Source organism: Anguilla anguilla, chromosome 12 (genome assembly GCF_013347855.1).
Source record: "Anguilla anguilla isolate fAngAng1 chromosome 12, fAngAng1.pri, whole genome shotgun sequence".
Lineage (NCBI taxonomy): Eukaryota > Metazoa > Chordata > Actinopteri > Anguilliformes > Anguillidae > Anguilla > Anguilla anguilla.
The window spans coordinates 37,488,605-37,511,197 of NC_049212.1; the positions used below are offsets into that span (position 1 = coordinate 37,488,605).

At 46.7% G+C, this 22,593-nt stretch overlaps 1 protein-coding gene across 1 annotated transcript in view; it reads left to right on the forward strand.

Moving 5' to 3' along the window:
* LOC118209168 (proline-rich proteoglycan 2-like) overlaps positions 1–22,593 on the forward strand; it is a 71,143-nt gene that overhangs the window by 26,400 nt on the left and 22,150 nt on the right. The window contains exon 2 of the mRNA XM_035384329.1: positions 18,064–18,327. Within this exon, the coding sequence (XP_035240220.1) occupies positions 18,064–18,327 (264 nt within the window). The remainder of the gene's footprint in view (positions 1–18,063; positions 18,328–22,593) is intronic.

Consider the following 22,593-nt stretch of genomic DNA (forward strand, 5'->3'; position numbering starts at 1 on the left):
CGGGATGGTGCACTTAAAAGTGGGGCGGTAAGGAACTGGGCTTGTAACCGGAAGGTCGCAGGTTCGATTCCTCTGGTAGGACACTGCCGTTGTGCCCTTCAGCGAGGTGCTTAACCTGCATTGCTTCGGTATATATCCAGCTGTACGAATAGGTTAAATGTAAATGCTATGTAACGTTGTGTAAGGCGCTCTGGAGAAAATGCCTGCTAAAGGCCTGTAATTTAACGTAATCTAATGTAAGCCTGAACAGGCCTGTAACAGGACCGAGCAGAACTGCGCTAGCCCACAGGCACACAAAAAAATAAGATCTCCTCTTTTTAAACAATCTCATCAGGCACAATAAAGGCCAGGCCCTCATGAGCTAACTGCTTAAAAAGCACACACAGTTCTGCACACTGCATTTGTATATTAGCTCAACAAAAATCTACTCAGCAGCAGCAAACTTAGAACATGGACCACCGTAACACCAAATCAGTTGCTCGTGCTTTTATATTTTACACACAATATCAGAAGAAAATAAGATTTTGGATGCCTGTTCCAGGTCTTTAAATTCACAAACTGCAAGGCACAGAGAATTTGCCCCATAGACAGCGGTAAAAATTCCAGTTGATTTAACAGGGTGGGGACGCACATTACGGGCTAGGTCCCTCTTGTCTCCCACAAAAATGCCACAGCAGAAGTGCCATAATGGTTAGAAACCTCTCATCACATCTCTTTACAGGCACAGCTTTTACAGTGCCAGTCAGAGCTGGTGAGCATTCTCAGGAAATACTCTTATGGATATGAGTCGTAGACAGCAACAGGACACATACACACACACACCCACCCACGCACACACATGCACGCACACACCCACGCACACACACAGACACAGACACACACACACCCACCCACGCACACACATGCACACACACACACCCACGCGCGCACACACACACACACAGTGTCATATTGTTTCACCACTTGCATTCACGTGACATCCCATCTAACTGCAGACACCATTAGCAGCAGGAGGATAAAGTGGCCCTTTGTTTTCAGAAGCAAATCCAATTAGGTCACTAATCCAGCCTATCGCTGACAATGCCCTGAGCGCCAGCTCACCTCCGTCACCGCCTTTCACTTTCTAACGATCTTTTTTTTTTTTCTTACAGCAATCATAATTATTTCTGTCATAACGGACACTGTGATTTTTGGGCAGACACTTATCACCCAAACTCGGAGCTGTTCCAACAGGCTCTGCTTGTCTAGACCCTCTTGGGACCAAAAAAAATAAATAAATAACCGAACTGCACAGCTACTCAACAAACGCGCTCTTTGTTCAAACGTTTTCCTCTGGAAGTGTGAGGGTTTGCCCGAAACACTAAGCAAACAGGCACTTGATTCCTCTTAACGACATAAATATTCATGAGCCAAAAAAAACTTGGACTACGGTTTACTTACAATGCCAGTTACCCCGAAAACCAACTGTGTCTTCTCAGCTCCAGAACAGACAGTTCCAACCATAACACACAATAAGAGAATAAAGCATTGATAAAAATAAGAAATCGAAAGCAAGCCAACTCTCATTAACCGAAATCTTGTTACCACTAAACTTCAGTTCCGGAGCAGTCAAGTTTCTGCTCTGAAACACATTCCCAAGACAGTAGATGAGACCCAGGCTGTGCGTGAGTGTGTGTGTGTGTGTGTGTGTGTGTGAGCGTGCGTGTGCATGCATGAGCATATGCGTGTGTACGTGTGTGTGTGTGTGTGTGTGTGTGCGTGGTTAAGTGTGTGTATCTGTGTGTGCATGTGCATGCATTTGCATGAGCGTGTGCTGTGTACGTGTGTACATGTGTGTGACTGTGCGTGCACGTGTGTGTGTGTGTGTGTGTACGTGTGTGTGTGTGTGTACGTGTGTGTGCCTGTGTGTGTGCACTCCCCACCCTCCACATTTAACCGAAAGAAGCCCCCAGGTTTGAAGGCCAGATCGGGGCTGAGGTGCCAATACCAGACCCCGAGGCAGAACCAGCCTCGATCCGACGCTTGAACTGTGACCCCTGACCTTTGGCCCCACGGGCGCTCGTTAAAGCTCTACGCCGTTTCCTCGCCCAACGACGCCTGCGAGGGGCGCTCCTTCCGCGTTTTATCTAACGACCCGTTTAACGCCTCAGAAACCTGCTCTGGGGCACGCAGGTTCGAGCTCCGTCCCGAGAACCGCCCAAACAAGCAGGAAATGATGAAACGCGTTCGCATCCGTCTCCAGCACCGCTAGCACACGCCATGCCTCGCTGCAGGCCAATAGAGTAACCGGCTCCCTCACGTTCAGTCTAATATCTGATCCCCGATACCCATCTGCACTGCATATCAGCATCGGACGTTAAACTGAACATATCTGCTGCTGCCATCGCTCTAACAGGACCGCAGCTGCGTCTGCCGTAGCGGAGCGGAGCGAACAGGCTGGGAAGCAAAGCTATCATTATTCATAACTCATAATTACGGGGACCCGTTTCAGGGAGGGCAAGAGATTCAGTTCGTTCGCGAGCCCAGTTTACGGTTTTGCTGCTTGTTCGTGCAAAAAAAAGAAAGAAAGAAAGAAAAAACCCCGGCACTTACAGTATGCAAATAGAAGATGAAGATTCACCTCCTCCTTCCACAGGATTCTCACACAAGGCACCCATTCATGGCCTGTTGCGTCGCAGGACTCTGTTTGCTAGTCCAGCCCCGAACGCTTTTGGGCATGAAGACACCAGAGACAGGCCTGAACCCTTACCACATGTTAACCACCAGGCTTAGCCTTTGGTATGCATTGTTTTTTTTCTTTTTCCCCCAAGCTTTCACTTGCCCAGGGATTACTTTATAGTCTTTCAGGTAATTATAATATAGCCTAGCCATTACACACAGACTGTAGGCCATTAACCTGGTATCTTTCAAAACACACCTGGATCCATTTTCTCTGTGTTGCCTAATGCACATGCACATTTCAGTGCAGATTCCTCCTTTGTTAGAATACGCATGGACCTTTAGCAAATGCATGCCACTTTGTTGGTATTCTGTTCATTAAGAATATAATAATAGTAATAATGACAATATGAACATATAAAAATGCAAAAGATGAAACATCCACAAGGTTAATGAGGATAGATAATTTGCTTCGTCCATCAACAAGAGATGAAGCCCTCTCTCTACAGCACCCATAGCTATATAATTACCCTCTTCTGTCATCTCCTCATTGAGCCCGGCTTGTCTAAACGCACAGACCAATCGTGATCAAGCAGCAGAAACGTACTGCGCTGGTCGACAAAGCTATGAGAGTGTAGGAACATACTGGAATATATTATCCAGCCATTGGTACCCTTCACAGCATAAGAGTGTGTGGAATATACTGGAATATTTTATCAAGCCATTGGTACACTTCACACCATAAGAGTGGAGAATATATTGGAATATATTATCAGGCCATTGCTACAATTCACAACATAAGAGAGTGTAGAATATACTAGAACATATCATCAAGCCATTGCTACTCTTCACAACATAAGAGTGTGTGAAATATACTGGAATATATCATCAAGCCATTGCTACACTTCACATCATAAGGCAAATATCACCATATATTCCCAATATATTCCACGTCCGTACGGCAGGAGATTCCAGCGTGCGGTGGGGCTCCGTAGCGACGCAGCGCTCAGCGTTTCGCCCGTTTCGCCCGCTCTGGGTTAGCGAAGGACCGCTGCGTTGTGACTGGACCGACTGACCTGGAAACCCGCACCACCCCGACACACCTGGGCTCACAAAAGACAGCGGTGAAAGGGAGGGCGAGAGGAGGAGGGAGACGGAAGAGAGCAAATGGACAAGCGCACAACAGGAAAAAAAAAAACAGCGGGCAGCTCCACCCCATTGTACAACACATAGGGACCAGAAACAAAGAATATATCAAAACACAAACACTGTATGGTTGAGCAATGAAACACACAGAGAAAAAGAATGGGCGCCTCACACAAGACGTCTTTGTCACGAGAGACAAAACGGATTAATCGATGAATGCTGCATTTAGCCAGAGCAAAACACTTCCAGGAATGGGGCATAACCCTACTGAGGGCAGAACGCACACACACACACACACACACACACGCACACATGCACACATATGTACACACACACACACACGCACATGCACACATGCACACACACACTCCCACACTCACACACACACAAAAGCACGTGCACACACACACACACACACATACACGCACATGCACACATGCACACACACACTCCCACACACACAAAGGCACGCGCACACACACACACGCACACACACACACAGACAGGCAGACAGACACACAACCACGGCAGTTCTCACAGCACCCAGTAATCCTGTCCTCTCGGCCGCAGATTTGGGCTTTATCACATAACCCCTGCATGACTGCGTGGCCTATTAAAAAAGGAGCTAATTTAACAGTCCAGTTCCCTGCCCCTCTTCAGCTCCGACGGGGGAAGCAGACGGGAGAGATTCAGAAAGACTTTCGCTCAAAGTTTCTCAGAGCGAAACGGTCTGAAAACGCAGCGGAAAATCAGTTCCATAAAACCTACCCTCAGCCCACATAACGGGGATTCGCATTTGCATACCAAAATTTAAGTTAGTAGGCAAAACTCATCTTAAAAAAAAAAAAAAAAAAAAAGAAATTTTGCTTTTTAGTGGTCTATAATAAGACAATTGAAGTTTTATGCAAATATGTCGTCTTACAAAAATCACAGCAGACTTGTGACATCTTCCAGATTCCAACACGTTGTGAAACAAAGGTGTGTATGTAGCCAATGTTTGTGAGCAATTTATTCTGCGAAGTATAGCAAAGCAAAGACCATCTCTCCTGCAGTGAACCCCCCCCCCCCCCCCCCACCCACCCCCCCCACCCAACACAAGAGCGAGAAACACGGCGAGGGGCATTTATCTATCAGCCAACAGATTCTCACAGTAATATCTGTCCGACGGCACAAAGAGCGCCCACAGACAGGAGCTCGGGGGACAATGGCAGTCAACGGACACCGGCATGACCGGAATGTCTTCAGAATGGATCAGCGTCCCCCCCGTCTGAATGACTGGGGCGATCCCGTTACCTCATTAACAATCGGCTCAGTCAGCAGGGGGGACCGGGGGGTCCTCCAGGGACGGGGGGCGCAAAACTAGAGTCCGCCCCCCGCCCCCCCACCCGCCCGCCCGCCTCCCACCTGGCTGCCACAGCTCGCTGACCGGCCAAGCAGGCCGAAGCATTAAACAAGGTCACCCGGTGCGGGAAATAATCCATGCGGGGCCAAGCAAACAGGAGAAGAAAGAAAAGGAGATTTTCTGAACTTGACCAAGTCATCTGCACTGTGATCTCACTGCAGATTAGACATCAGTTTGCTGAAGGAAACCTTGAACCCAGCCGGTATAGCAGTGAACTTAAGAAAGCTTAACCACTTCATCTGCTTTAACTCACCCCCCCTTGCCCCCGAACCCTGCACTCCTCCCCCCCCCCCCCCGCATTCACTTCTCTCTCTCTCTCGACTGATTTATCTGTCCTCTCCCACTCAGACACCAAGCCCGGGAGGCCCTTGCAGCACCCCCTCCGCCCCCACCCCCCCCTCCCAAATCCCACCAGTCCGGGACAGACTCGGGACGTCCAGCTGTCGGCCCAGCACCCCGAAACCTGAACTCTGAAGCCCCTCGTACAAGTGTCCCAGCCAGGTGTCTTCCATCCCCCCCCCCCCCCCCCCCTCCCCTGTGCCCACCCCGCCCGCTCGCCCACCATCTCCTCGGTAACGGCGGCGTTTTCCGCCGGGCCGACCCGTCACGCACCCCCCCCTCCCCTTGGGGGCTCCTCCGCCGGGTCAATGAGACCACAGAGCCCCCCAGGGCCTTTTCAGCACCCCCCCATATCGCTTTCACACGTCCCTGTTTTACGGCCGCGATTTACGGGCTTGTTTTCCATCGCCCGTCGGTAACCGAATAGCGACCGGGGCTATGCAAAACCCCCCCAGCCCCCAAAACCCACCTCCCTAAGCCCCAAAACCCACCCCCACCAGCCCCCAAAAGCCACCCCCCCAGCCCCAAAACCCACCCCCCCCAAGCCCCAAAACTACAGTTCCCTCTTTCAGTTTTACTGCATACAACCAGTGTTTTAGGGCACCATTTTACATAAGTATACAAATAGGTGAGAAACGCTATCACAAGGAATGTTAACTGTTAGTGTTTATGGTCTGTCTTATTTTACGCATAAAGGATGTGAAGTTTGAGAGGGACTAACCCCTTTTCGAGAGAAGTCTGTTCTCTGTGATTTTTTTCCCGCTGCCCTGTATTTCTTTATTACTGAAATCTGTTGTTTTACAAGCCCTTCGGTGAAACCCAATCAGGAAAGGCGCCTGCAGGTTATGGAGAGACCGTGCTGGATGCCACACAGACGGGATTTAAACAGCTTTACGGCGACTGTGTAAGCACCGGCTCAGACAGCTGCCTGCACCGAAGCAGGAAGAGACGCTCCTCGGTCTGTGAGTCACGATCCTGATAAAAGGACAGCCGAGAACTTTAAACAGCTTTTGCGCAAATTTCAAAACACCACCCTGGGGAAAAGTAGAGGGTTATAAGCAGGCAAATATATTATCAATCACATGACGCACCGGACAGCAATCTGTGGATTAGCAGCGCCAGCTCTGCAAAAGGTAGGCGGAGCCTCACAGCTGTCACAGACCCCATTACCCACAGACCTCCAGTTGTCCTGTAATCTAGCCTCGCGATAAGGACCTGACTATGCAACAAACACCGACCGCCCCACCGCGCCCCACCAAACCGCAAACGCCAGCTAATGACCATTAATCCTCCTATCTTTCCGGTGCGATCTCTCTACTTCCTTCCATTCGTTACTCGCCGTGACACCTCCTCCCGGGGACCCACATCTCAGCTCTGGGAGCTGCTCTCAGACTCCAAATCCCTCTTCTCCCTTATCCCAGCCCCACCGTGAGCCGTCCGTGAACTCCCCCGAAAACACTAATCCGGTATCAACTGTGTACACGCTGAAGCCCTTTAAGGTGTACACGCAAAGCCCCTTAGGGTGTGGGTAAAACCAGACAACAGTATTAATCTGAAAATCCCCCATTAGATACTTTCGCTAATTATCGGGGGAGGGGGGGGGGGGGGGGTTGTGGGCCCACCTGGATCCCAAAGCAGCGACGGGTACGATCCCATTTTGTCATCCGCACCCCCTCCTTCCCCCCCCCCCCCCCCCCCCCCCTGTACAACCTCCCTCCCTGTCCGCGGCAGCTCTCGAACCCCCCCTCCCCAGGGTTTCACTGGCGTGAACGCTACCCACCTGTTTTTCGGAGATAGGACAGCGCTCCGCGGTGCCTGTCCTTTATCAGGACCTGCCTCGGGACAGCCAGGGAAGGACCGGTGCCGAGACACAGGGTCCTCCCGCTCCCCCCCCCCCCTGTCCGTTTGAGCGATGAGACCTTCCATCCCACCATTCCCCAAAGATCCACTCCAGCAATATTACACAGCTCTTCTTTACCCCTTACTTAAGCCTTTTTTTTTTTTTTTTTGTTATTTCCCCCCCTGGTCCTGACCTCATCTCTTTTTTTTTTTTTTTTTTTTTTTTTCCTTTCTCGTTTTTCCTTTTCTTTTCTTTTTTCAAATTTTAGGTATTAGTCAATGACAACTTGGAGAGGTTATGCATGCACACAATTTATGCCTCTTGGCTAACGGTGAGGCAATGCCATTTCCGTGTAGGCAAGTGGAAATAAAACGCAGCGCGCGATCAAAGCTCTTTAATTTAAGAGTCAACCGGCCTCCTTGATGAATCGTAATAACAGGACGCGAGGAAAACGTGAGTAGATTCAAACCAAGTGGACACGTAGCCTACCCCACACAAAACGACACTACCACCCCTTTTATGAAATGTCTACAGCTGTGCGCAATGTCAGATTTTTTCTCTATCATCTATCATTACTATTTTAAAAGATAAAGTTTTAAACTATATTCTCATCACTCAGTTTTACTCCCACAGTAAGCAATTAGTAAGGTTCTCTCCGCTATCCCAATTCCACCATCTCTAACATCACCCCGAACAGAAGCACATGCAACTCTAAAAGTTTGTTTCAAAGGCCTTGCAAAAGATTTGAGGGGCCATTCAAATGAACTGTGCAAACATAAGAGCGAACATGAATTATAATAGAATAACTTAATACAGCAATGTTATGCTACCACCTCATTTATGTATTTATTAAGAACGTATATACGCTCATTTTGATTTTGGTGAACAGAAGTACAACTAAATACGGACACATACACCTATAACGGCTAAAACCTGCTTTCGATGTGTAAGGAAAATTTGTTTTTGAAATGACAGCTGCGGACACTCGAGAGTTCAACAACTAGAAAAAAGTATTTAGTTCTTTGCTGCAACTTTCAGTTTCCGCAAAAGAAAGCCTTGCATCATATGCATTCTTACTGACGTTGGGTCCTTCAACGATTACATCTTATCGTGAAAAGTTTAGTCTACTCAAAATAGCTAAAGTAACAAGGTGAAAAAAAAAAAAATTAAAACAAACAACCATATGTAAAGAATGCACCAGCGCATGGTTTGCACGTACATCTCCGTGGTAAGCAAGGAAACAGCTGCTATCGCCTTCAGATACACAAACAGCGCACACATCACTACAGGGAAAACAAAGACGTTGCGAATTAATCTATATTTGTAGTTAAAGTGGTGAAATTAGATCCATTTCAAACCAAGGCTGGTTCTTCTCGAAATCACTTGATACCACTGGAAAGACCAGCTCCGTATTACCCGGCTCAATTACTCACTGCACTAGAATAATGCATCAGCTAAAATTGAATTAAACCCATAAGATTAATTTCGCCGCGGCGTTCTTTTTTATCCGGAGCAGAGTCAATCGAGGAAAACTTTTAGTCTTTTATTTATCAACGATTGCCTGCTAATTAAAATGAAGCACCTTCCCAGATTTAATCTCAGTTACACGATATTTTCATGTTAACATTAGCTGCGTGCAGGCTACTTGACAAATGTATGTGTCCCATTAATTACAACGCTTAGCTGGAATTTGGTCGCTTGCTAGAACAGAGTAGCAAGATATAGAACGACTGTAAAATGTCATTTTTGAATACTATGCGGGTAGCAACATATTTAACTGCAATTGCCGATTCAAAAGAACTATCAAAAGGAAGAGTACATAATATGTATTAGCTATAACAAAGGCTCTTGGAATGCTTACCTGAGCAAACGTGAAGAAATCCAACAAAAAGCAAGAATCCCATGGAATTGGCAGTCATCATTCCAAGGTTTCTCGCGACTTGTATAATCCAAATTATTAGTGCAATAATATTGATGGTCTGTCCTTCATAATCCTGATGTCGAATTATAACACTGGTGTCGAACTTCAAATCCTGATTTCTGTCTTGCGCATTGACTGTTGGTATGTCCAGTTAAAATATGAAAGAATTCAATTTTATAAACTATTAGCTCTGCAAATTTCCTTAAATGTACTCGCAACGGCAATAGTCGCCTAGTCGTGGACGGAAAGAAACTTTTCGAATTGGAAACAGAGCCGCGATTGACAGTAAATTGTTTGTTTTGTATTCCGTTTGTGTTTGTTTCTTTAAAAAAATAAAATAAACAACCATGCAAGTGTAGCTCTTTTAAGAAGTTGTGTGTTCTTCGGATATAACAGCTTTTTTGAACTAATTCTTCTTTGCCATGCCGTCTCCGCGCGGCGAGCTCACATCGGACGGGCACGCATGCCTACGATCCCATACAAATCACATCGATTTAGAACGGGGGGAAAAGTCCTCCAAAGTCTCCGCGCGGGTGGTTCTGAAGCCTGTGAAAATGGGTATTTTTGAAATAAGACGCAGAAGAAGAAAAAATCCAGTAATAGCAACGCGTCAGAGCTCTGGCGCTCACATCATTTTTTGTATGACTTTCTGTCTCGCGCCGTGTGATCTCTTTTAACTTTTCGGGGTTTCTTTGCCCAGGTCAAGAATATAAACGCGGAGACGGCAAACTACAAGCATCGCTCCCCTGGATCACTCCCACTCTTTAATCCAGGGTAGGAGCGGGACAAAACTAAGGACAAAAAACGAAAACAAAAAACAAAACAGGTCTATTCAGTATTTATCCCACAATATCGAATTTAGATTTTGAATCCCCTAAATGTGCTCAACCGGACCCCTTCACCTCGGGTAGGGGGGATTGGAAACAACGGATCCCCATACAGTGAAGCTGAATGGCTTGTTGAATGGTATGCGCCGCTCCCCCCTCTCAGTAGTCAGACAATGGGTTTTCCAGAGCCGATTTAACCTCTTAAAAACTGCGTTCTTCGACTCACCTCCCCGTTCACACTTCCCACGGGCAATCTATGTGTGTTTTTTTTTTACGCACAACGGGTTGTGAACCGAAATATTTTGCGTTTTCGGGTAGTGATAAGAGTCCGTGTTGGAGGGCAGAATCTTGCTACAACTACACGAAATGATCAGAAATGTAAAACTCCTCCAAAAATACCTTCAGCAGAATATGCAGCAGCTAATAAAAACTACATTTCCAGTAAACAAATATATATATATATATATATATATATATATATATATAAATATTCCAGCTACACCAGATTTTATAAAATTCGCTCGAGTACGCCTATACTGTTACACGTTTGTTATAACAAATAGCCATATGTTATATTAAAAGTAATTTTACACTCAATTAGGCTCACTTAACCTATAACAACATATTTGTATAGTCTACTTTTCACTTTTTTATTATTTTGCCACCAACGCGTTTCACTGTGGCAATGAATATGATTTTATGTCGCATATAACGTGCGTGTTAAAGGCCTGGTATAGCGAATAAAATTGCGCAGTCACCCTCTTTGGTAAATGGTAAATGGTAAATGGTAAATTTACCCTCTTTGGCAAGATAAATGCACCAACCGTGTGCACTGAAACCATCCCAAAGGACAGGACAATTTGTAAGATATTTCTCTGTACAAATCAAGGAAGCAGCTTGGGCTACGTGCCAGCTTTCCGGTACAAATATAATTGTGAGACGTTGAAGTAGGCTAGCCGCACAGAGCGCTGTGCGCCCTTTAAATCCCACGCGCACTCTGCTTAGCCAAGATACAATCTTAATCAGTCAATTAAAATTCACTTTAGAGGCGATTAGCCGAGAACTGGGTTTTCCCCCTCCTCGTGATCAAAGATTTTAATCTACGTTACAAAGTAAAAGATCTGTTTAACCGGGGCAAGTATAAAGTTCCAATGCTGCTCTAGTGTTTCACACGAATGTGTCGATGGCAGCGTCCCGTACGCGCATTTTCACTGGGTATCTTCCACAAATGTCTATGGGTGTCCAGAGCGTAACGTCACCCATATTACCCAGGCTAATAGCGCACTGTTTGGAGCTACTCGTGGTATAGAATGTGAGACATAATGCGACAAAATTACTTCCAAAATCAAATATCAGGCATTTGGACAACTGTCCTCGACATTTCAGCACTTGTTCCAATGACCTCTCGTTCAGATGATCCATGTTAACACTTGGTAAAGAACGGCTTTTAATTTGTTTTGACATGTGTAGTATTTGGGCTCCATATATGGGGTACGTGCACGAAAAGCGAAACCACTTCACAGAGAAAGACTGCAGCAGGCACCGCGATTATACCGTCGCCTTGGTCATAAACTGCGGTAGGGCAATAGGCTACGTTTATGCTTAAGTGTACATTTTCCAAGGAAAACTCATATGTATAAATGTTTTATTATTTAAAAAAAAAAAAAAAACTTAACAGTGATGAAAGCCCGTAAGACTAATCTACCTAATGTAACAAAAATATTGGAAAGCGAAACTACTTTTATTTATTTATTTATTTGGCTTTAGTTCCTATGACAGGTGACTGAGTACATATGAATAAGCAAAAGGGACAATCCAATGTTACATTATATACGTATCGTGAAAGCAGTAGGCATACGGATTGAATGGGCTCATTTTTGCCACGGTTTAAGACTTGCTGTGAGAACAGAGGTTCATTACTAACGCAAGAGCGCCCTCTGGTGTTTCACGGCGATTCACAAATAGAACAAAGGGAGACCCCGAGTTTGCTTGTGGTTCAGTTTGCACAGTTGAAATAAAAAATATATTAGGTGTCCGGTTTAAAAATATATATCATTAAAAGGAAAAAAAATCCTTTCATACTGAACAACGTATTGTGCATTGTAGGAAATTGTGTTGCTAAACTCGTCATTTTTTTATTTGTTCTGTTCGCCGTGGTATCTTTTCTTCGCCGTGGTATCTTTTCTTCAAAGACCCCTCTTAATTTACGATCGTACCTTCTATTACGCGTCCAGGCCTATTTTTATACGGTCTATGGTCCAGGCATTCAAACTGCCAGCTTCTCAGAGCGGTAATAATCACGTCTCTATCAATGGCTCCAGAGGGGCTGCTCTTGCTCTGGTCACGTGAGAATGCATAACGCTTTTATATGGCGTTTGGAAAAAAATATATAAAGCTTCATAAGAATGTTAAGCACGGTAATCCACGCCAGCTTTCTTACGGTTCAACGGGCCTGACCACGGCGACATATTGCAGGAAAAATGCAAATACTATTATTGTAGGCTAATAATTTCCACCAATTCAGTCTTTCAAAATAATAATAATAATAACAGCCAATAAATAGGGCATTAAAGTAGGCCTAAGTTTTTTTGGTCGTAGGCTAAGTAGGCTACCTGGGGCTACCTTTTTTCTTTTTCTTTTTTCTCTCTCTCTCTCTTCAGAAAGAAACAGGGCCCCTGGGGTTTCACTGCAGCATTTTCAGAGACCACACAGTGAATGAATCTCAGGATGCACTTCTCATATGTCCCACATTTTGAACAATTCAACTCTTAATTTCCTCCAGTTGAAATCGTGGATTATATCTTAAATAGATTGCTCTCGGGCACTTCAAAAACACAGCAGTCAGATAGTCCTGTGTGACAGCATGTTACTGTAGTTGGATTGTTTTATCTCCATACATTACTAAGGTAAACTGCCTATATTTCTGTCAGGTATAATAGATATGAAGGTTCAATTTGCAATACAATTGCATGTCCATTGATCAACGTGACTGTTTTTTACATGTCCGACATGTTTATTTTATTTTTATTATTTTTTTGTTTCCAGGGTTTAAACACAAATTGAGTGTTGTTTTGTTATTGTGCAGGATGTCAGTGGGGAAAATCCAAAACCCATTCTTTTACTTTTATAGATTCATTTGTAATGCTCTGGTATGTTTTCTGCTAAATCACTTTGCTAAAGAAAACAATGCCAAGAGTCATACTTTTTACGATCTGCTATGCGCTGTTCTTGAGTAAAGAAACTTCCACCAGTTATGAAACATCCAGACTGAAACTATGGACTAGCAGACGGGCCAATTTAATCATGTACTGGATGCCTGAGGATCGGTCTGGTCTGCCCACATCCATGCCCCTCATCACCCTCCACCCCCCCCCCCCCCCGCCCACATGCATGCTCCTCATCACCCCCCCCTCCCCCCACCCCCAATATTCGAGTTTTCCCTTCTCCGAGTCCCCTCATATGTGCTCATACCCTTTATTTTACCCATATGCCTTTGAATCCTTGTAGCTATCTCTCTTCTCTTTCACCCCTCCTATTCTGTCTACCTTTCTGTATTCCCTTTCTCAACCCTCCCCTCCCTCTTTCTCTGTAACGCTCTCCATTTCTCTCTCTCACTCTCTGTCTGTCTGTCTCTCTCTGTCTCTCTCTGGCTTCCTCTTTCTCTCTATCAATCTCCATCTCTCTCTTGCTCTCTCTCCTCTCTCTCCCCCCTCTCTCTCTCTGTCTCTCACGCACACACACACACACACACACACACACATTCTCTGTCCCCTGGAGCGAGGGCCTATTAATGACCCTGTTCTGTGTTATTATACACATGTTCGTGTGGCTGAACGGTTCCGGTCATGGTGATGTCACTCAGGTCAGACTAAAGAGATCCGTCAGGCTGTAGCTCCTCCCGTCTCCTGAACTCTTCCCCGCCTCCGTGTCCCCTAATGGACTCCCACCCTAGACTTGCTCATCAATCCTGATAATGGTGCCATTGTGCTTGTCTGATTCCCCCCCCCCCCCCCCCGAAGAAAAGACCAGATAATATCATTCACAGACCCGTTTTCGTTTCGCAAGGTCTGATTCTATTTTCGAAATGAGGTGTGTGAAACCACGGCCCCTCGTTTCCTGACGGATGGGGGGCAACCTGTAGCACCGCTGCTCGCCCTCTGCTACTGTACGGGGCAGACATTGGTCACACTTCGCCAAATTTACTCAAACGCGTTCGGCCGTGAGGTCATCTGAGCTGAGCGTCAAGTCAACGACCCCCTGACCAGCAGCGAAGACAGAGGGCAGCCTGAATACATCGCTCTTTTTGGGAAAGGGCTCCACCTCGTCAGATCGAGGAAACTGGGAGGTGAGGGAGCAGACGCTGAGAGATGAGACCCCCCAGCACTGCCTCAGCTATGGATGGGGGGGCAGGGGGGGCGGGTAAAACTTGGCTTAGTAAAGCCTTTGGTTAGGTCTGAAAAAAACCTAGCATAGTGTAGAATAATGTGCCGGCAGTGTAGTATAATGAGTAAGGAACTGGGCTTCTAACCAAAAGGTTGCAGGTTTGATTCCAGGATAGGGCACTGCCATTGTACCCTTGAGCAAGGTACTTAACATGCATCGCTTCAGTATGTATCCAGCTGTATAAATGGATGTAAATTCTATGTCATACCTGCTCTAATTTCTCAGCAACACTAACAAGTCGTGATTTTACCTGCACACGTTCTACCGAAACACACTCTCCTGCATCAGCACCTGAGCCATACTGTGTCACACTGAACCCAGCTAAGCTGAAACAGGCTTTTACTCTTTGCAGCACACAGCTTTGCAGCAGAAGACTCCAGTCGCAATCCTGAAAAACCAGACTGGGGATTCGCATCGAGAAGGCACGCACTTAAAACCTCACCAAACCAAGTCAGAATCTCACAGACCTACTCATTACACAAAGGCACAACTTAACTTATAAACTCAGAGAGCTGTGTACCCGACCACAAGCCCTCTAGTTCATTTCCTCATGCCTCAAACACTCTTCCCTCTGTGCATTCTTCCCTTCACCTCATAGCCCAAAGCAACAAGAAGAAACAGCGCAAAAATGAAACCGTAATGACATACGCTTTATAAAGAGTGCACAGCACTCCATAAAGGCTCCACACACACACTTCATGCGAAGCTCGCGACGAAAATGAAGTCTTCTTCTCACAAAGTGGGGGGAAAAAGGCAATAAAGAATGATATCCTCTGCAAAAATCCATCTATGGATTTTTCCTAGATGTACGCACCAACGCCAAATGTCTGAGTGCTTTATTTGTAAAAAAAAAAAAAAAAAAAAAACTAAACAAAAAAAAAAGACTACAGTACAGTATGTGGACTGTGTTTTGCCTTACACTCACACCCAATCTTTTCTATATTGCTGTTTGTCTTAATTTCAACACATTTTTAAAAAGAAGAAAAAAACTCAATTTCCCAGCAGGCCAGACGAATGTGTCTGCGGTTTGTGGAGATGTGACAGTTGTGCTACACTGGAAGGCCAGACCACATCGAGTAGAACTCGGGGGAAAAATCAATACCGACACGTTTGTGACCTCGGCCTTGACTCCTGACCTTTACATTGACCTCACTTGACCTTTACATTGACCTCGCTTGACCTTTACATTGACCCTCACTTAAGCATGGTGATCTTGGAGACGTCTAGGAATCCTGGGAAGCCACTTGAGTTTAAAAGGCGACACTTCATCACGTCTTACATCAAGGGCCACGTTATCATTTACACATTTCAGCGAGCTGCGTTATGTATTAGTCTGGACTACAAATTCATGCACGAAAATCGGTCCTGAAAATACGGGCGAGGTTAGCGAACGGGTTCGACGATGCAGCCCTACCGTCGGTAAACAAGCAGACCGTGCCCTCTCTTCACTGCATTCACCACAGTCATACCATAGAATGAATAAGCTCATGAATAAGGTCATACCATAGAATGAATAAGCTCATGAATAAGGTCATACCATAGAATGAATAAGCTCATGAATAAGGTCATACCATAGAATGAATAAGCTACACAGGTTGCAGTTCACCGTTCGCTGAATTCACTACGGTCATACCATAGAACGAAAGAGCTACACAGGTTGCAGTTCACTGTTCACTGCATTCACTATGGTCGTACCATAGAATGACTAAGCTATGCAGGTTGTAGTTCACCGTTTACAGCTGTCTTAACGGTCACACCATAGAATGAATAAGCTCATGAATAAGGTCATACCATAGAATGAATAAGCTATGCAGCTTTACAGTTGTCTTTGCCTGCGCTGCTTCCCACTCGCTCGTGTCATCAGTACACACACCGAGTGACATCACAGACCCGTCTGACTGCAGTGACTCACCAACTGTCGCCTCTCCGCCAAGGGCGACCTTGATCAGGCCGGCGTTGATGCAGGGAAAATGACACATTTGAGCCGGGAAGGGAGACAGCGGAGCGCTTTTAACAGACGGGCCAAATCACCTGCCTCCCTGGCGCCTTGCGGGAACATAAAACCAACGACGACAAAGCTCTGCGCAAGGACAACAACTCCCAGACAACTCCTAAACCCCCCCATCCCTCGTCCCCCGTCCCCCGCCCCCCTTCCACCCCTCGCCACCCTCTCCAATGAAACAGAAATAAGCCGTTCGACGTGAGGATATTGAGTTTGCCAACACACAACCCACTTCCCCAAAAAAACCCCTCTGGGAGGATGCAAAAGCAGTCCTTCACACAAGGCCACGGAGATCGCAGGCACTCAAACCACCACAGAAACAGGCCCCTCCAGTAAAACAGGATGAAGCACTTACTGCGGACAAGTTTAGCGCACACAAAAACATCAAAACTACGGCCGGCCCTCTCCAGGTGGGGCCCTTTCCATCGCAAGGATGCCAAATTAAAAAACAAACTGGACTAGACTGTCTAGGCTTCGCACAAGAGCGCCAGGCTGTGTGAGCTGTAAATTACAAAGATCCCCCCGCCATCCACAGGGAGCATAGCTCAAGGACACTTGAAATGAACTTACTCTTAATCCCCCTCTCTCTCTCTCTCTCTCTCTCTCTCTCTCTCTCTCTCCTCTCTCTCTCTCTCTCTTCTCTCTCTCTCTCTCTCTCTCTCTCTCTCTCTCTCTCTCTCTCTCTCTCTCTCTCTCTCTCTCTCCCCCCTCTCTCTCTCTCTCTCTCTCTCTCGCTCTCTCTCTCTCTCTCTTCTCTCTCTCTCTGTCTCTCTCTCTCTCTCTCTCTCTCTCTCTCTCTCTCCCCCCTCTCTCTCTCTCTCTCTCTCTCGCTCTCTCTGAGTCCTGTTTAGCATTAGCCTCTTGAAGGCTGAAAGAGGACTGGGTGAGAGAACGCGAGTGAGCTAGTAGCATTCTCTGAAAGAACAAAGCAACGCGTGCGTTTTGGGAGCAGAGCGTAGCGTTTGATGATTTCGAGAATTAGATTTGAAGATTCCATTATGTTTTTTTTTACGATGGTCTGCATTCGTAAAACATCTCAGAGTAGGACCAGTTTTGCCTATCAACTTGTAATGGGAAGTGGAAACAGCTGTCCCCCCATCTACAACCTAGTATTATCCAATGTGAGCTAAAAATCAATCAATCAATCAACCAATCAATCAATCACTCTTTATGAATACAGGCTCTGGAGAGTGAATCAGTAAGACAAAGTGTTCTGGAAGGCCATAGAGTAATACGTACTACTCAATATTTAAGATTCACATGCTCTTACAGACAGTGAATAAACAATAGAGCAGAAAGATTTAGCTCCGACAACAGATCTGTATTTATTTTACTTACAGAGCAAGTCTGGTGTAGTGGTAGATTCTATGGTTATTTTTGCGGCCTTTGCAGCCAATCGTGTGACCTGGTGCTACGGTGCGGTGCTCCTTACTTACTCTGGAAGATCGGGCTGCACCTGTGTCCCCGGCTGCCGGAGTGTCGCAGAGGGAGGGGGGCGAGGTGTCGCCCCAGCAGGACGGACCCCCGCTGCCGTCTGCACCAGTGAGCCGGGGAGCCGCCGAGCCCCCCGTGGCGGGGCGCCTCGTGGGACCCCCCCTGCGGGAGTCCCAACAGGGCCAGCTCGGCCAGAACGGCGGCCAGGAGAGCGCACAGCCACATGCCGTCCCGTCCTTCTCCTCCTCCAGCGCCGCCCCCCAAACCCCGTCTTCACCTGGCCCCGTTCAGCAGGCCTTCGCCCCCAGAAACCAGGCGCTTCCCAAAATCCGCTTTCTCCGAGCCGCTCCCCCAAAACTACCTCACGCAGATTTCGTCCAGTCCATTTCACCACACTTTTTCCAGAATCTATCGCAGTGGACTTCCACCAAAAAGCACCTTTATCTGTGTTCCCACAAACAAACCCAAATAAACTAGCTCAAGCGAAATTCACCCAAGAACCAATTTTCCCAGAATTGGCTTTGGCTAGCTTGAGATTACTGGATACCTGTTGTCAAATTTTTAAAAAAGACAGACAGACTGCCACAGCAGTACTGAACCCATGTCTCTGCAAAATTCCCAAACTCCGTGCGAGAACAGCGAGGCCAGGCCCTTCACAATCCAACAGCTTCAACCGAGCCCCCACATCCGCGTCAAGAGAAACGATGGAGAAAATGTCCGCTCGGTACTACGGAACCTTGCAGCGATGAGAACTGTGATAAACACGAAATACAATGCACAAGTTTGGGAGCCCACTCCCCTTTCAATCTCTGTACCATGACCAAACACCCCCCCCCCCCCCCCCCCCCCCCCCACACACACACACCCCCCAGTCTTGTTCTTCTCTCCCCTTCCCTTTCTTGCGGATCAATCTTTTTATTTTAATATTCAAAGCAAGCTTGTGTGGACGTTTCATCTTTTCTTGCAATGTTTCTGGGGTAGGAGAAAGATGGGGGAACACTGAAGGCTCCATGCTGAGCGTCTCTTTCAGCCCTGGGGGGGGGGGGGGGACCCCTCACAAAGCCCCGGGGCCGACACGGTGCAGGGGTGAGGGGGCCACGCGGGGGAGGGGGCGGGGGGAGGCGGTGTGGAGCTCACGGGGGTAAGAGCGCCCACATTTTTTCTCCTTGACTAAGGCTATTTAATGGCTTTTATTCACACTGCACCCCCCCTGACAAAACAAAAAAGACATAAAACAAAAACATTCTCCTAAAAAATAGTTGCCCCCCCCCCTCGTCCCCTCGTCCCCTCCGCCCCACCCCAAAGACAAAAACAGCACCACTGCCCACAGTGCCAAAAGAATGTCCTTTCTTTTTTCAGGGAGAACTACTTCCATGGTTTTTATTTGCTGTCTAAGCTGTCTTGTGGCTGTACTGATAAACCGTTTTGGAGATTTTTTTGGGACAAACGCAGATGTTTTTTTTTTTTTTTTTTTTTAAGGAGAATGTTTTGTCCACTTGAGGCTGAAGAGACTTGAATAGCATTGGAAAACACAGAGTCATTAATGTTTTCAGCAAAAATCATTTATCATCCAAATCCAGACTCCCGTTATTGATTGTGAAATTATGTAATGTGTTTTCAGTCTGCTTAAAAAGCACAGATTTTTTTTCTTATTATTTTTTTTTAGAGGAAACTGTTCAACAGTCCAGGTCCATATTGTCCCCAAGCTGTCAGGAAAAGATAAGTCAGAAAGTAAGTGGCGTGCTTATTGCAGTTTTTTTCTGTATTTATTGGATTCCTTTCAATGCGGGCCAGTGCCCACACAATCACAAAGCCCACAAGGCATTCACAGTGACATGTGTCTATCTTAGAGCTGTGAACCATAGAGTTTGTGACACTAGCTTGTGCCAGACAGTGAGACAGATCATCTCTGGACCGCTGGTTAAGGGGTTATACCTGAACCTAGTGTCCGACACGGTACCACAACATCGGGGGGGGGGGGGGGGGGGGAGGGGGGGGAGGAATGGGTGCTGCTGGATTCTTAGTAAAGTCGTTCTTACGTTACATTGTAATGAAATGTTCAGTTGCCATTCCGTTTAAAATTTATACCGCTAGTTCCACGATAGAGGATGAATAACGTAATTGCAAAAATAGCGGTAGATAAACATTGGATCGTGTGCCACCCCCCCCCCCCCCCCCCCACCGTGGTCGTGTGGCCCCCCCTAGCGGTTGTGGCCCTAAACAACCGCATAGACCATTTATGCCATGGGCCGGCCCTGACAACATCTCCTAGAGGGGTGCGGGGAGAAATTCGAGAGGGCTGCTCCTTTGTTTTTGGGCTCCAGTCAGGGTTTACAGTCAGGAGGCTCTCAGGGCTCCAGAGTCCCACCTGCAGCCATACACACCTGAGATTTACAGGTAATCAGCCCAGGTGTGCCTGGACATCTTCCTCAGGCCAACCATGAACCTATGGCTCCAGGGAAGAGACTTTCATTTTGTCTGTCCTACTATCATCTCATCTTCATTTAGAACCAGAATTCATCCTTTAAAAGATTAAAAAAAGTCAAATATTTAGGCAATATTTTAAGGCAAGGTCATTGAACTCTAGCTAGAGTTACACCAGGTAAATTGACTGATATAGCTCTGCTGATGGCACTAATGCTTGCTCAACGACTGAAGTCATTCAAGAACTGTGAAACGGGAGAATTCTCACTTGTGCACATTAATCTTCATCTAACTGTTTGTCAGCGTTAGCACACGCAGCGTAGCCCAGCTGAGTGAGGTTTTCCTGCCTCTCTAAGTGGTTGCTGAGCGATGGCCTGCCACAGGAAACAGATAAGAAGATCCACACCACAGCTCAAGATCATACGAGTCGGAGGACTCCTGGACTCAAACTGGCAAACACCCACACCGGAGGGGCAGAGCCCGGTCGCACGGTGACCCGCTCGTTTGCGAAAGCGCGGATTCCACCGGGCGTGGCAGCTCCTCGGAGAGAGCTTGTGAGACAGGAAGCTGGCCTCACATTGGGGGGGGGGGGGGGAAGAGGAGGAGATGAGAGGAGAAGAGAGGAGAGGAGGAGAGTAGAGGAGAGGGAAGAGAGGAGAGGGGAAGGGAGAGGAGAGGAGAGGAGAGAGGAAGGGAGAGGGGAGGAGAGGAGAGGAGGAGGAGGAGAGGAGGGGGAAGAGAGGAGAGGGGAAGGGAGAGGAAAGGAGAGGAGAGGGGAAGGGAGAGGAAAGGAGAGGAGAGAAGAGGAGAGGAGAAAAGCCCAGCCGGGCCTGTCTGAGACAAAGTACTTCTGCTCAGAGGGAGACGACCCGGCATCCTGGGGAAGCCACAAATCACAGCCGCAACACTTCAGCCGCAGCGATTGGCCGTAAATCATCCAATCGCCAGGGCGGAGGACCGAGGGCCGGGCAAGAGCTCAAGGAACATCTCGTAACGCCGGCCCCCGCCGCGGACCCTCGCCCCGAAAAACTCGCCCCTGACCAGCGGCACCCAGCCGTGCCGTAACTCACGGAACGCACGGCTCCATAAACCGCTCTGCACCGAGGGAGAGTACACAGGAACTGTCCCTCAACGTGGAGACGGGGTCCATTTACTGTGGAGCTAGGAAGGGAACCCCCCAAAATGAACCGGTCTTTCACCACCAGGCAACGGCTTCATAAACCCTCCACACTAAATCATTCTGTAAGTTCTTCACAGAAGAGATGGTGCCTGTTAACTGTAATTCCTCAAAGAGAGGAAACAAAATATCTTTATTTTTAAAAAATAAATACATAGAATGGATGCTCTATGAACTGACTGCTCCTCAGTGTAAAACTAGCTTAGTACACTGTTCTTCATCACAGGAAAGACTGACATTAACTGTTAACCTGACAAACAAGAACTAAACTAGGTCTTCCTCACTCCTGAGAGATTTTCATTGACTCAAACATTTCATCAACCACAAGGCTCCAACTTCAAGTCAACTTATTGTGCATTTAAATGCCACTCTATTCGGCAGACTTGAAACTCTTAAAGCATTCTATGTGGAGATACTGTACAATAAGCTTTTTGTACTTTCTATGATATCATCATACGTTTTGCGGATGCCAGAGTATACACTACAGTTTACATAGAAACTCTGGAGAAAGCCAGAACGTTTGTGCTTTTCCAAGAATGCTTCGGAATTACCCGGCAATAGACTGCCAATCTCAGACATGAGTTTATGCGACATTATGATCGATACAGACAAAAAAAAAAAAAAAATACTGGCTTAAAAAGTAAAGAATTGAAAGCACTGAAGTGAGTTCTGACTCACAGAGGACCCCTGTACATCTCTCTCTCTTTTCTTTCTCCTGCCTGTATTCTTATCAGACCACTACTCTTCCCTCTGCACAGTTACGTCCGAAAGACAAGGAAAGAGAACACCATTTAATACAGACCATACACAATACACTGCCCAAATGTGTCATCAGTCATGAAAAGAGGAATTTAAAGATTATGTATTTGTCAGTATAAAATTATGACTTAATTGTGAAGGCGAGAGGCAAAGTAAAGCTAGGCAGCTAGCAACGGGTGCATTCAAACGGCATGTATTTTAGGCAGCTGAAAAGCACTGAA